Source organism: Enhydra lutris, unplaced genomic scaffold (assembly GCF_002288905.1).
Source record: "Enhydra lutris kenyoni isolate GAN:26980312 unplaced genomic scaffold, ASM228890v2 scaffoldscaffold9, whole genome shotgun sequence".
Taxonomy (NCBI): domain Eukaryota; kingdom Metazoa; phylum Chordata; class Mammalia; order Carnivora; family Mustelidae; genus Enhydra; species Enhydra lutris.
Window position 1 is genome coordinate 75,299,972 of NW_019154093.1, and position 14,484 is coordinate 75,314,455.

A 14,484-nucleotide genomic window follows, 5' to 3' on the forward strand; every position below is an offset into this window, starting at 1 on the left:
AGTCAGTGGACAGAGGGCACAATGTTCTCTTCTCGCGAGACTTGTGAGCGACCATCTTGCTCCCGCCCCTGACAGAGTGTCTTGTCCGGGTCACTGGGACGCAGAGCTTACTGTGCGAACTGTTTTGACCATGCTGTCCCGGGTGGTTTTTTCTGCGGCCGCTGCAGCGGGTGAGAAATCTAGACCTTGGTCGGGGCCATCAGAGTGACTGCAAAGGAGTGTGTCAGGGTGACTGGAGGAAGTGGGAGGAAAGGGGGTGTAGAAAGGCGCGGCAAGACTTGGGCCTGAGTGGGGAATTAATTACGCCGCTCGCAAGGGGCGCGCGTGGGGGTCTCGGGGTACTGGAGAGAGAGGTGCATGGCCTTAGTGGGCGAGCTTCGCGGGGACGAGGAAGGGACAGACCGGATTTCACCTTGACCTTGCTGACCTGCGTGTTGTTTATGTGCAGCCCCCTGTCTGAAGAACGCAGCCCTTCTCGGTCCAGGGTAAGTAAGAGGGGTGTAATACCCCCCTTCGTCCTTGTTTTATCACTTCATTTCACTTCTGTGTAACCCCGTCTTAGCTTTAGGCCCGAAATTACCCTTCTTTAGGTAATTTTGAAAGGCTTAAAGCTTCATTGAAACTGCCGGGAACGTTGTCTGGTCATCTTCTGGCAAAGACTAAGAGGGTATGTGATGTGTTCTAACTAAACTGGAAGCTGGTTTGGGTGTCTTCTAAGCCCCGCCCCTTTCCCTTGTGACCTTCGTCTGGACTTAGCTGCCAAGGCGGCGGAGCCGCGGGAATCGGAATTTCTAGATTGCATACCCAGAAGCAAGTTTTATTAAATAAAATATTGAAGCATGTTGTTTTTAGTCTCTCTCCCATATTCCGACTTTTACTGCCAGATCGTAAGAGTCAGAGAAATTCATTGATTCAGTCAATCTTGTCTTGCCACTTACATAACAAAAGATAGAAAAATGAGTAAGGCTAACTTGCGTTCCCTGGAGCTCAGTCTCCGAGAGGAGCAGCTATAGATAGTAGTGGTTTAGAGCAAAGACTGTAAAGCTAGAGTTACACCTGGTTCCTCCACGTACCAGCTGTTTCCTCCTCTGCAAAATGAAGATAATAAATAGTGCATTATGGTTAGGAGAACTAAGTGACTTAATTCCTGCAAAACTCTAAAAGCAGCACTGGATATATAGTATGTGCTCAGTGTTGACATCTGTTATTAATGTTTCATAAATCATGTTAGTTTTCTTTGGACTTTGTCTTTTTGCTTCCAGACTTAGACCTAAATCTTGACAAAATTTGACAACTATTTTTGCCTTGAAAAAAATGGCTTTTAATTCATTTGTAATTAATTTTTGTGTGTGCAGTAAAGTGAGACTACAGTCGCTTCCAACTTAGCAGAGAAAAAAGATTCCATACATACAGGTAAACAATTTTAATAGAAGTCATAAACAAAATAATTACATATATAAGATAAGAGGAACATACTCAATTTCTCTTGTTTCACATTCCATATCTAATACATCAGCAAGGCTCTTCCTCCAAATTATATATGGACTTGTAACCACTCTTCCACTACCAGTACTACTGAAGTATGAACCACTGTCAACTTTCTCCTGGTCTGTTTCAGCAGCCTCTTAACTAGTCTCCTAGCGTCTCTGTTCTTGTCCCATTATAGCCCATTTTCCTAGTAGCTGTAGGGATTACATGAGCTCCCAACACCAACAAAACCCTCCAGAGCTCCTTGTCTCACTGAAATAAAATCCAAAGTTAACATAACCCAGAAGGCCCAACATGAATTGATCTCCTCCTACCTCTTAATTTATCTCCTTATATTCTCTTTTTGGCTTCACTCTCTAGCCATGCGGGCTTCCTTGCTGTTGCTGTGAAAAGCTTATTGTTGCTCAGAATCTTTGTACTTGCTCTCCTCTTTTTCCCCCAGGTCATTGACTTAGATGTCATCAGACCTCACATCAAAAAAGACTTGTACCATTCATTGCTTCTTAGCGCCTACCTTACCCTATTTTTCTTCATAGACTTTCAGCTGCCTGAAGTTGTGTATAGACGTACACACTAACACTTTCCACTACCCCACTAGAATGTGAAGGCTGGGACTTGTCTGCTCGTTGCTATGCTCTCAGCACCTGCCATAAGGGTGAATGAATGTAAGACTGGGGAGACCTTTACTTAAAAGGATATGCTTGAGATGCTTTGAAGGCTGGTTGGGCTTAGCAGCCATTTAGTGAAAGTCATTTCAGGCAGAAGGAGCAGCATGAGGCATGTGTTTGGGTTTTTTTGTTTGTTTGTTCTTGAGAGCTCTATAAGTAGTTCCATATGGCTAGAGGATAAGAGAATGAAGAAAGAGGAGGATTTAGAATCTGACAGCTGTCATGTATACTATGTTAAGGAGTTTGTTTCCTGTAGGCAGGAGAGCCTGTTGAAGAGCTTTAAAGTCAACTTTGCATTTTAAAAACATTGGCACTAGTGTAGAGGGGCTAGGTTTAAAGGGGTATTTGTTGAGAAGTGGGAATACCAGGTTTTGGATTAAGTATTTAGGCAAGAGATGATCAGGGCTTGAACTACGACAGCCAGTTTGGGAGAGGATTTGAGTTGGCCTAAAGCAAGTTCTCTAGTTCTTTGATTTAAATCAGTGGTTCTTGGAGCACCTGGGTAGCTCAGTTGGTTGAGCATCCGGTTCTTGATCTCAGCTTCTGTCTCAACTCAGGGTCTTGAGTTCCAGCCCCACGTTGGGCTCCACATTGGGCATGGAACCTACTTAAAAATAAAAAAGGTGTGCCTGGGTGGTTCAGTGGGTTAAGTGTCTGCCTTTGTCTCTGGTCATGATCCTGGGGTCCTAGGATCCAGCCCTACATCAGGCTCCCTCCTCAGCAGGGAGCCTGCTCCTCCCTGTCCCTCTGCCTGCCACTCCCCCTGCTTGTGTTCTCTCTTTCTCTGTCAAATAAATTAAAATCTTTATAAAAATAATTGAGCATCTGCCTTTGGCTCAGGTCATGATCCTGGGGCACTGGGATTGAGCCCCACATTGGGCTCCCTGCTGGACAGGAGGCCTGCTTTTCCCTCTCCTGCTCCCCCATTTTGTGTTCCCTCTCTCCCTATCTCTCTGTCAAATAAATAAAAATCTTTAAAAAATGAAAAGAAAAAAAAATTGAATAAATAAATCAGTGGTTCTCATTCCAGAACAGTATTGCCCTCCAGGGGACATTTGGCAATGTCTGAAGACATTTTTGGTTGTCACCACTGGGTTGGGGGGGGGATGCTGACTGGCATTTAGTGGCATAAAGGCCATGGAGATACTGCTGATCACTACAGTGTACACAACAGCTTTCCATTATAACAAAAATTGTCTATAGTGATGAGGTTGAGAAACCCTGATTTAAATGAAAGAATCTTTTTTTTTTTTTTTTTAAGATTTTATTTATTTATTTGACAGACCAAGATCACAAGTAGGCAGAGAAGCAGGCAGAGAGAGAGGAGGAAGCAGGCTCCCAACTGAGCAGAGAGCCCGATGCGGGCCTCGATCCCAGGACCTTGAGATCATGACCTGAGCCGAAGGCAGAGGCTTCAACCCACTGAGCCACCCAGGCGCCCCTAAATGAAAGAATCTTGAGCATGATTCCTAAATTACAAAACTTGGTGGGCTAGCTAATATATTAGGAGGCAGAAATAATCTTCAGAAGCTAAAAGAATCAAACCAAAATGAATGAAGTGATATAAATTCTTAGACTTTGAAGGGATCGAGGTAGAGTGGGGATGTGTGGGACAAAAACATACTGAAAATTTGAAGGAGGCTGAGCTTGACAGCATATGTAAAAAAGACTAGAGGGTTTTATTTCATCAGAATTTTAATGAACTGTCACTGTGCTGTAACTACGAAAAATGCAGTCTTGGGCTATTGGACTATGCAAATAGTTTACAAATCCACAGTAATAGTACAATAATTCAAGCTCAGTAATTAGCAAGTTCTCAATACTTATTTGTAGAATGAATGAATTGGTGAAGCTGTAGTTAGAGTAATTATGTTCTGTATACCTTATTGTAGTGAACAAAACCAGACAGCTCCTTGTGGACAGTCAGGATTGTGAGAGAAACCCACATCACGGGCGTTGTGTATGTTACATAGAATAATAAAATTAGAACTAATGGATAGAGGTGTCAAGTATATACACAGCATCTCAGAACATAAGTAGAGCTACCCAACACTGGAAAGGCCTGTTTCACACTGGCTAGTTAGCACCCCATCACAGATTATACTCAAAAAGGTCGGAGTTCTGGCCATCAGGGTGCTCACAACACAGTGGATACATAATAGCTAATTGCTTACATAGAACTTTATTGTATGCTTAGCACCATTCGAAGCACTTTACCTAAAATCCTCCCAGCACCTATAAAATCATATTCTTTATTCCCATTTTACCTAGAGAAAGCTGCAATTACAGAAGCTTCATCTACTCGCTCAAGTGACTGGTGTAGGACTTGAACCCAGATAATCTGTCTGCAAAGTCTACATTCTTATATATTGTAATTCTAATAATAAACATATAAAGTGCTAGACAGATGACCTAGACCTGCAGAATAGCCTTTAATTTTATCTAATTGCTACCCGTAGGGTATTGCAGGCAACAAGGATCTTCCACACAGGGCAGCCAAGTCTTGCCCCTGTACCACCTCTTCCTGAGCATGGAGGAAAAGTTCGTTTAGGCCTGATTCCCGAAGAATTCTTTCAGTTCCTTTATCCCAAAACTGGCGTAACAGGTAAGCATTTGCCCCGTGTTTGATAGTACGTTTAGGTGGTATAGCTTATGTTTACGTAGGATTTTAGTGGTCTCTTACCTCTTCCACTTACACACAAAAATGAAGTCAGCAGTAAATTGTGGAAGTAATTCAGTGGAACAGTTGTGACTTGGTTGCCCTAACTTGTCTATGAAGTAAAGTGGTTGGGATCTTAACTTGATTTTATAACATTGTCTCCATTTGTTGGTACACACATCCACTGAATGCCTGCTCTGTGCCAGGTACTCTTCTGTGCATACAGTGGCGAGCTGTGGTGGCTGCCATCACAGAACACATGTTCTGTCATAGGATGGACAATAAAGAAATGAGTAACTGTATGATACATTGTCAGGTAGTGGAAAGAGCTATGGGTTAAAGCTAGGTAAGACAGTAGAGGTTATTATATTGTATATATAAGTAGAAAACAGAAATTGAACCATATTTATCAGTTTTTTGCCCTTTTTTTTTTTTAAGGCAGATGGTTTTGTGTTTTTTTTTTTAAGATTTTATTTATTTGACAGAGATCACAAGTAGGCAGAGAGGCAGGAAGAGAGAGAGGGAGAAGCAGGCTCCCCACCAAGGAGAGAGCCCTATGCGGGGCTCGATCCAGGACCCTGAGATCATGACCTGAGCCGGAGGCAGAGGCTTAACCCACTGAGCCACCCAGGCGCCCCAGTTTTTTTCCCTTTTAAGAAGGCATACACTATTCTGAAATCTTACATTTTTTATAATGCAATCTGCCTTCACTTACAGTATTTAATCCTCACAGCAGTCCTGTAAGAGATTTTTATTACCAAGAATAACTAGAAAATAAAGAATTTGCTGAGATTTAGCCTCTCTTTGGTGACTGGGTTGGACTTAAATCCAGGTTCTCCAATTTAGTATTCTTTTATGGCATCCATTGCCTTTCTTGCTCCAACTACTGCTATGACTAGGAAACACTGGAAACCAAGGTGGTTGTTGTCTGTTTTTTTTAACCCTCCAGGGAGTGGCCGAAAAGAACATTTCTGTAACTGAAATTGCAAGAAACATTAGGGTCCTCAGATCCCCAAAGAAGATAAAAAAAAAAAAAAAAAGTTACCTATGATAGGCTTTTTTTGCAAGTTCACAGTTAAAATTTTTAATTTATGTTCAAATTTTAAAGTTTATGTAATGGAGGCAAATTTAAAAAAGAGCTGTTGAAACTTTTTATGGAAAACTGGATAAAATACGTTTGAAACTGTTAATGCTTTTTATTCCTGTAATACATCGTAACATCCTTTGGTACTTGTGTTGCTCAGAAACACTGTACAATGCTGCCCTTTAGGGAACAGTTTTGTCTTTGCCAATATCTTCTGAGGCACAACATCATGGTGTCCTTTCAGAGCTCACAGCCTGGTTAAAGAAGATAGTTATATTTGAAGCATTATAATTAGGCATTGTAGGAATTGAGAATCCTGATATCGAATTCATCCTTTTACATATATACTACTTTCTGTTAGGGTTTTTTTGTTTGTTTTCTTGCTTGCTCATTTCCAGCGTCAGGTAGGCAGGAATGGATAAATTTTATCCTGACCAGTGTTCCCATTATAGTATATTTTGCTGCACAAATGACTTAATCTGTCATGCCAGGCACTCTGCATACCTTATTTCTCAGCTTCTTCCATCCTGTGAAGAAAGTACTATTCGCATTTTACAGATGAGGAAACTAAACCTCAGAGATACTTGCTTAGTTTCTTCTGTGTTGCAGAGCCAGATTTCCTGGAGTCCAGATCCTTGTTTTTTTTCCACCCTACCATGCTGCTCCTCAGTGCAGGGTTATTTATAAATCCAGCTACTCTGAATCATTACATAACACCTTCAACTAATCAAATGTAGGACTTTTTTTTTTTTTTTAAAGATTTTATTTATTTGACAGAGATCACAAGTAGGCAGAGAGAGAGAGGAAGGGAAACAGGCTCCCCGCTGAGCAGAGAACCCAATGTCGGGCTTGATCCCAGGACCCTGGGATCATGACCTGAGCCGAAGGCAGAGGCTTTAACCCACTGAGCCACTCAGGCACCCCAAAATGTAGAACTTTCTGTCTTTCCTTTCAGATATAGTATATCCATCATAAAATAACTTTTCCTTTTTTCAGGACCGTATGTGCTTGGAACTGGACTTATCCTGTATTTTCTGTCCAAAGAAATATATGTGATTACTGCAGAGACCTTCTCTGCCATATCAACAATAGGGTTGCTTATCTTTGTAGCTAAAAAATACGGTGCCTCTATTGGAGAATTTGCTGATAAACTCAATGAGGTAAGCACTGCAAACCTGATTTCTCATTTTAGATGGTATTAAAAGCATCAGTACCATCAAGTGATGTTTCTGATGTTAATGTTAGGGGACAAGCATATAGAAATGAATCTAATTGCAATGATTAAAATTATAGAGTGTTAATGTTGGTTACTAATTTGAGATTTTTTTAAATCTATAAAACTTTGTCCAGTTTTTCCATAGTTGTGTTCATTCAACAAGATATGGCATAGCTATTAGCAATTATTTTTTAAGGATTTGTGCATTTCTGCCTGTATGTGTATACGCTTCTTCATGAGTGTTTTCACAAATGAGGAATATAACTTTGAGAAAGCATAGAATGAAGCTGTTTTTATTGCCCTTAATGCTTTTGCTGATCTTTTTTGTAAAATAATTGCAGCAAAAAATTGCCCAACTAGAAGAGGCGAAACAGGCTTCCATCAAACAGATCCAGGATGCGATTGATATGGAGAAGTCACAGCAGGCATTGGTTGACAAGCGCCATTATCTTTTTGATGTCCAGAGGGTAGGTTTCAGAACCTTCTAAGGAAAATAAAGTTACTCATTTTTGTGCATTTAAGACAAAAATTAGAATTTTAAGAGGAATGGTTGAATATCTTGAGCATAGTTTATTTAGAAATGAGATTCAGGTGGGGCTTGGCAATTACAGCTATTTAGGTGTTTAATATCTACCAAGTAGATAAATAGTTACTCTAAAATTAGAATAAAAGCTATAAAAGAACATATTTTGGATCCACACAGAAGGAAAGTAGCCATTAAATTATAGCTGACTAAAAAATGATACTGTCTAGGGCCATAGGTGAAATACTCAGGTTTGCTTGCTATGAGGAAGTCTGAGACCTTACATTCCAGTTCACAAAGCAAATTCAGATAACTGTGAAGCTTTTTACCATGGTCAGGACATCATTAGATTCTAAAATACTTCATTTCTGAAAGATTTTTAGGAAAATGCTCAAGTATTTTTGTTTAACAATCACATTGTTATTTACTTTGAGCCCCTGCTTTATCCTGATATTTACAGTGAGATGCCCTTATATTGAAATTTTATGTTACAGAAGTGCATATGAAATGAAAAGTGAGATGCTACGGTAAAGTATCTGAAATAGTAAAGATCTAGGCCAGTATTTCTTAGTGTGGTCTTAGTATCACATGTATCAGTCCTCTTTGGTGCAGGTTTATGGACCCAGGCCAAGACTTGTGTGCTCAGAAACACTGTTAGAAGCTACCTAAGAATCGATATTTTTAAAACTGATCCCTAAAGATTCTTAAGCACATAAATGTTTGAAAACCTCAGGCACTTTAAAACCTCTCCATATATATTTAGGTTTCAACCAGAGAATGCTTCCTATCTCATACATGATATATACACACAAAATCTGACTTTTCAAGATGTATCTCTTTAATAAGAATCATATGGTAGTCTTTACCTTTTTACTTATTTATGAAATATTTAATGACTCAATTGAGCTTTTCCTGTATAGAGACTGTGGTCAGAGGCAGGTGTTTGGGAATAAAAGAAAAGTCTGTTTTCATGAAGTCTGCCTTCTAGCCAGGGGCTGAGAGGATAGAAAATAATTGAGCAGATAGGAATGTCAGTGATAATGAGTGCTGTGTAGAACAACAAACTAGGAAAGGAAAAGAGATTTTAGAAGAAGGGAGTTACTTTTAATGGGCAGTCTAGAAAGGCCACTAATTTGTTACTTGAACAGATTTCTGAAGAAGTATTGGTGGAAGCTCTGTGGACTGGTGGGGAAAAAGTATTGTAGCAGAGTGAGGAAAAATTGTAAGGGCCCTAAACCTGGAAATTTATTTGGTATAGTCAAGGAGTAGTAAGGAGACCAGTGTAGTTGAAGCAGAATGGGTGAGGAGGAGAAAGGAAATTAGAGAGTGGTCAGGGGCTAGATTGGGTCAAGTCTTACAGCCTTCTCTGTGGACTGTGATCTTCCCTCTGAGTAAAAAAGTCATTGAAGCTTTAAGCAGAGGAGTAACACGATCTCACTTGCCTTGATGCAAATAGCCTTTGGTCTTGTAGCATTGGCTTGAAATGCCTACAAGTTAGTGAAGTAGAGTTGTTAGGTGTAGACCATTGGATATAGGAGTTTGGAATTTATGAGAAGTCCAGAATTCCAGGCTGGAGATTTGGGAGTCATAAGCTGACAGGTTGTACTTAAAGTTATAAGACGTGGTGGGGAAGAACCAGTGAAAACAAGGACAGTTCCAGTGAGTAGTCATCCTAGTTATGGTCAGGAAATAGAGGGCTTACAAATTTGCCATGGATTTAGCAACATGGAAGTTCTTGATAACCTTGGTCAGGTCTGTTTCAGGAAGTAATGGGAGTTGGTTGAAGAAAACGTGGAAGGGAGGAAATTGGAGTCAGTATAGACAACTGTCAAAATTGTCAAGGAGTTTTACTGTAATGGTAGGAAAAGGAATTAGTTGCTAGGAGGGGAGGATATAGGAATCAAGAGCTTTTTTTTAAAGGATGGAAAGTATAGTTACATGTTAGTGTCTGATAAAAGGAGAGAAAAATTGATGCAGAAAAAAGGGAGGTTTGCTGCAGTAATGCCCTTCAGTAGGCCAGAGGGCTTGGAGTATAACGTGCAGGTGGCAGGGCTGGCATCGACAGCTCCGCCGCAGTTACAGAAGGAAGGCAAAGTACACAAGTATGGGTTCAGACTGGTTTACATGGTGTGAGAAGTTTGTAGAAGCTCTTTTACTGCTCCCTTTTTCTTGGTGAACTAGGATGAAGGTCATGTGCTGAGAGAGAAAGTAGTCGAGGAGATACCAGAGATGTAGGAGAAAAAAGACCAGGAGGATGAATGGACTAAAGAAATGTACTTAGAGGTATTAAGGGCCTCCTTGAGATTAAAACAGGCAAACCTGTAAAGATTCTCATTACAGACTGGAAGATAACAACATCCCTGTCACTGTTGTTAAATCGATATTTTCCTGGAGATAGTAGCTGGATTCAAGAGTATCGACATAATTATTAAAATAATAACCAAATTCAGTCAGGTGTCTAGGTACACCGTTAATATCTGATAAGCGAAATCTGTACCCTTCATATACAAATAGCAGTCAGTTAGGCAGTACACTGGAAGAAGATAAACTGTATAGGAAAAGATGCCTTGAGTAAACTTCAGTAGAAATGTGCACAGTTTTTCCTTCAAAAAACATAACAATGCTTGTGAGGTATAAAGGTCTAAGAGTCCTGTTCTTAGATTGGAAGGCTCAGTGTTATAAAGACATCAGTTCTCCCTACTTTAATCTTTACATTTAACGCATTTCTAGAAGGAAAATAACTAATGGCCTGGAGGGAGGGGATGTTGGGACTTGGACACATTGATTATTAGTTAAAAAAAGAAAGAAAGACTATCCAGGAATATTTTGAAAAAGAGAAGTAATAAACAGTCTTGCCAAATATGAAAATCCATTATAAAATTATAAGGAGTTGTAAATAGTGTGGTGCAGTGCATGAATGGAAAGTCAGTGTGGCACAGTAGAGGAGAAGATCTAGAGATCCATTTAAATGCTGAGAACGCTAACGCAGTGTAGATGTGGCAGTTCCGTTGTAGAGGGGAGAGAATTGGCACCTGTGTAGACACAGCTTTGGTTTCCTACCTTTCACTTTCTACTAAAATAAATTCCAAATGAATTAAAGATCTTTTTAAGAAATGAAGTCGTAAGGTAGAAAAAGAGAACACACACACAAAAAAAATACCTTTGGAGTTGACAAAGCCTTTCTAATAAAGATTAAAAAATCCACAAACTTAATGGTGACAGATGTTAACTAGGCTTACTGTGGTGGTCGTCTCACAGTGTATTTGAAATACTGAATCTATGTTAAACACCTGAAATTATACCTCAGTTTATAAAAACTTTAAATTACACCTCAATTTTTATGAAGTCCATGGATCAAGATGTGTGTGTACACACACACACACACACACACACACACACACACACACAACCAATAGAGTATTGCTGAGCCCTCAGAAGGAATGAAACCTTGCCATTTGCAACAATATGGATGGAGCTAGAGAGTATTATGCTAAGTTAAATAAATCAGAAAAAGAAAAATACCGTATGATTTCACTCATGGAATTTAAGAAACAAAACAAATGAGCATGGGGGGAAAAAAAAGAGGCAAACCAAGAAACAGATTCTTAACTATAGATAACAAACTAATGGTCACAGAGGGGTGGTGGGTGGGGGCTGGATGAAATGGTTGATGGGAATGAAGGAATGCACCTGCTACAATGAGCATTGGGTGTTGTATGGAAGTGTTGAATCACTGTATTCTATACTGAAACTAATATTACACTGTATGTTAAAAAACTGGAATTTAAATAAAACTTGGGAGAGAAAAAAAATAAAAATTTTAAAAACCCGGAAACTATAAGAGGAAAAGTTGTTAAATGGATCTCATGAAAGTTTTACATGTAAAAATAATCATACACTAAGTTAAACGACAAACTGGGAAGAATATGTTTTTTCCATCTGACACAAAAGGGTAGTTACCTTAGGAGAGACCAACATCCCAGTAGAAAACTAGGCATAGGGCACAGACCATTCATAAATAAATAAATGTAAGTGGTTTCTGAATATGTACATGTTCTTAGATAATGACATTAAAATTCCTGTTTTTTCCGCTTATGAGAATAGAGAGTAAAAGGTTTAATTATCATTGGTTAGGGTTTGAAGTAATAGGCATTTGTGTTACTGGTAGGAGAATGAAGTGTAGTTCAGCTTTGTGGAATGTGACAGTATTAATCATAGTTTAAGAGCATAGGCTTTATAGCCTGGCTCCTTGTATTCAGATTTTGGCTTCACAGTTTATTACCTCCGTGACTTTCGGTGAGTTCCTTAGCTTCTGCTTCAGTTTCTTTGCTGTAAAGTGGATATAATAATAGCAACTATCCAATAGTATGATTATAAGACTTAGCTGAATTGACACAGTTTTTAGAATATAGTAGGTACTATATTGAGTACTGTTATTATTACAGCAAGTATTTTTTTTGTTAACTTTGTTTTTTACTTATTTTAAAGATTTTATTTATTAGAGAAAGAAAGAGAGCAGGAGCGGGAGGGGAGAGGGAGAAGCAGACACCCCACTGAGCAGGGAGCCCAGCAGGGGGCTAGATCCCAGCATGACCTGTGCGGAAGGCAGACGCTTAACCAACTTAGCCATTCAGCCACTCCATTTACAGCAAGTATTTACACATAAGTGAAAAGACATACAGAACAGTTGCAGCATTATTTCTGGTAGAAAAAATTGGAAGCAGTGTAATGTATTAATAGAGTTTAGCTAAATGAACTCTGAATTATGGGACACCAGTGTAGTAGAATTCAGGGTAACTTAAAATTGTGGTGGGTCTAGATGTCACAATTAGTAAAAGTGATATGTGTGTGTGGGTATGTGTGCATGCCTGCCTATACCTGTATTTTGTTTACTGAATATTTTTGGGAGAGAATACAAGAAATACAGGAAGACGGTGGCCTGTGGGTGGATGAGAGGAAACTCACTGTATGTACTTCTAAGTATATTTTTGCCATATGCTATTAGAATTTATTTACCACATTCATCTCTTATCTGTTCATGTTAAATAAAATAATTCATCATAAAATACAAGAAAGTGGTGAGGTAATCTAATCACAGAATCCACAGAGTGGAAGTGATCCTTCAGTGATGCCAAGTATTTCATTGGTTCTGAATTTTGCTTCAGAATAACATTGCTATGGCACTGGAGCTTACTTACCGGGAGCGGCTGCACAGGGTATACAGGGAGGTGAAGAATCGCCTGGACTATCACATCTCTGTGCAGAACATGATGCGTCGAAAGGAACAAGAGCACATGATAAACTGGGTGGAGAAGCATGTGGTGCAGAGCATCTCTGCACAGCAGGTACGTGGCGTCCAGAAGCTTCTGGAGTTGTATTGGTTTCTCTTAATCGGCCCCTGCTGTTGCTCTCTTGGGATAGGAGTAGCTGTCAAGGAGTCTTTAGCCTAGAGATGCTGGGGTTGCCCTGGTTCATTGTGGGTAGTGGTAACGTGGAAGACACTGCACAGCTACATTGGTGGCTTTCCTCTTCCTCAGAGTGTGGTCTCCACAGGGTCTCTCACAGTCGGAGACAGTGGCAGATAATTGGGAACACTGATGGTGGCACACTTGTACTCGAGTTCCATCACGTGGGAAACGCTAACCAACATAGTTCATTTCTCTGTACAGCAGACTGGATAAAACTATTTCTGAGTCCCTTCCATTCCCTAATTCCACGATCTCTACTCTGTTTCCTCTTCCCAGCTGCTTACATTGTTGCTCTTGAACAGAAAAGAAATGTTTTTTTATTACTTGCCTTAATTTGTTTTCCTTTTTAAAGGTTATATTACTTTTTTTTATTAGGACTTGATTGCTTCTTTCCCAAATATATGGAATATATAGGCATTTCTGATCATTTTCTATATATCCATCAGGGACTAGAAGAACAGAGTCTACCAACATTTAGTGATTTTTTTTTTTTTTTTCAGTAAATTGTCTTACATAAAAATAACATAATTAAGAAATGGGGAAAACACTAAAGAAAAAAGATAAAATTTTTATTCTTAACATTTCTGTGTTATTGTTAGGTTGCTGTTTTTCATGCAGCTTTTAGCTATACAAGCTAACAAGTGGCACGTGGTTATAGGAGTGCCTGGCTTCAAATTCTACATAGATTTCACTCATAAAAACTGTGAGCTGGGAGATTTTAACTAATTCCCTGGATTTGCTTAGAATAAATTGCATCCCCCCCTTGATACGTAAAAAATTTGTAGTAGTCTGTCATGTCATCTTGAGAGTCTGTAGGAACCTCAAGATCTTGTAACAGGAACTGTCATTTAGAATTAGAATATTTATACGTACTTCTGTTATTTGGAGAGGTCTAACTAGAGTTCTCTTTCCTTATCATAGGAAAAGGAGACAATCGCCAAGTGCATTGCAGATCTAAAGCTGCTTGCAAAGAAGGCTCAAGCACAGCCAGTTCTGTAAATGCATCTATCCCAGTGGAGACAGCTAGAAGCAATTGACTGGAGAAACTAGTCCATGTGACAGAATCTTTCTGTATTGCTGTCTACTGAAGTTACACTTAACCTTCTCTAAAAATGAAAAGTTTGTTTCTATAGTGAGAGAATTAAAACAATCTGTTGGTGAACGAGATGTTTTTCATCCTTCCATGATCACTTTTGAATGAGCAGTTTGCTTTTAATAAAACTTGTTGGTGGCTAACGATTACCAAGCTATAGTTTAAATCTGTAATTAATTCTACCATCTTGCACTGTGTAAGTGATAGTTGAAACTAGGTTTTTCAGGTTGCATAATATTCTGAAATATTTTAACATCATATGGCTAAAAATTGAACGCATCGTTG

The 14,484-nt window shown here is 39.3% G+C and overlaps 1 protein-coding gene across 1 annotated transcript; it reads left to right on the forward strand.

Moving 5' to 3' along the window:
* The first annotated feature begins 31 nt into the window (after positions 1-31).
* LOC111143342 (ATP synthase, H+ transporting, mitochondrial Fo complex subunit B1) lies at positions 32-14,352 on the forward strand. The gene is made up of 7 exons (XM_022497020.1): positions 32-170; positions 449-485; positions 4,616-4,761; positions 6,896-7,059; positions 7,457-7,582; positions 12,804-12,983; positions 14,028-14,352. The coding sequence occupies exons 1-7, from the start codon at positions 131-133 to the stop codon at positions 14,103-14,105; spliced, it is 771 nt and encodes a 256-aa protein (XP_022352728.1). The 5' UTR covers positions 32-130; the 3' UTR covers positions 14,106-14,352.
* The last annotated feature ends 132 nt before the right edge of the window (positions 14,353-14,484 follow it).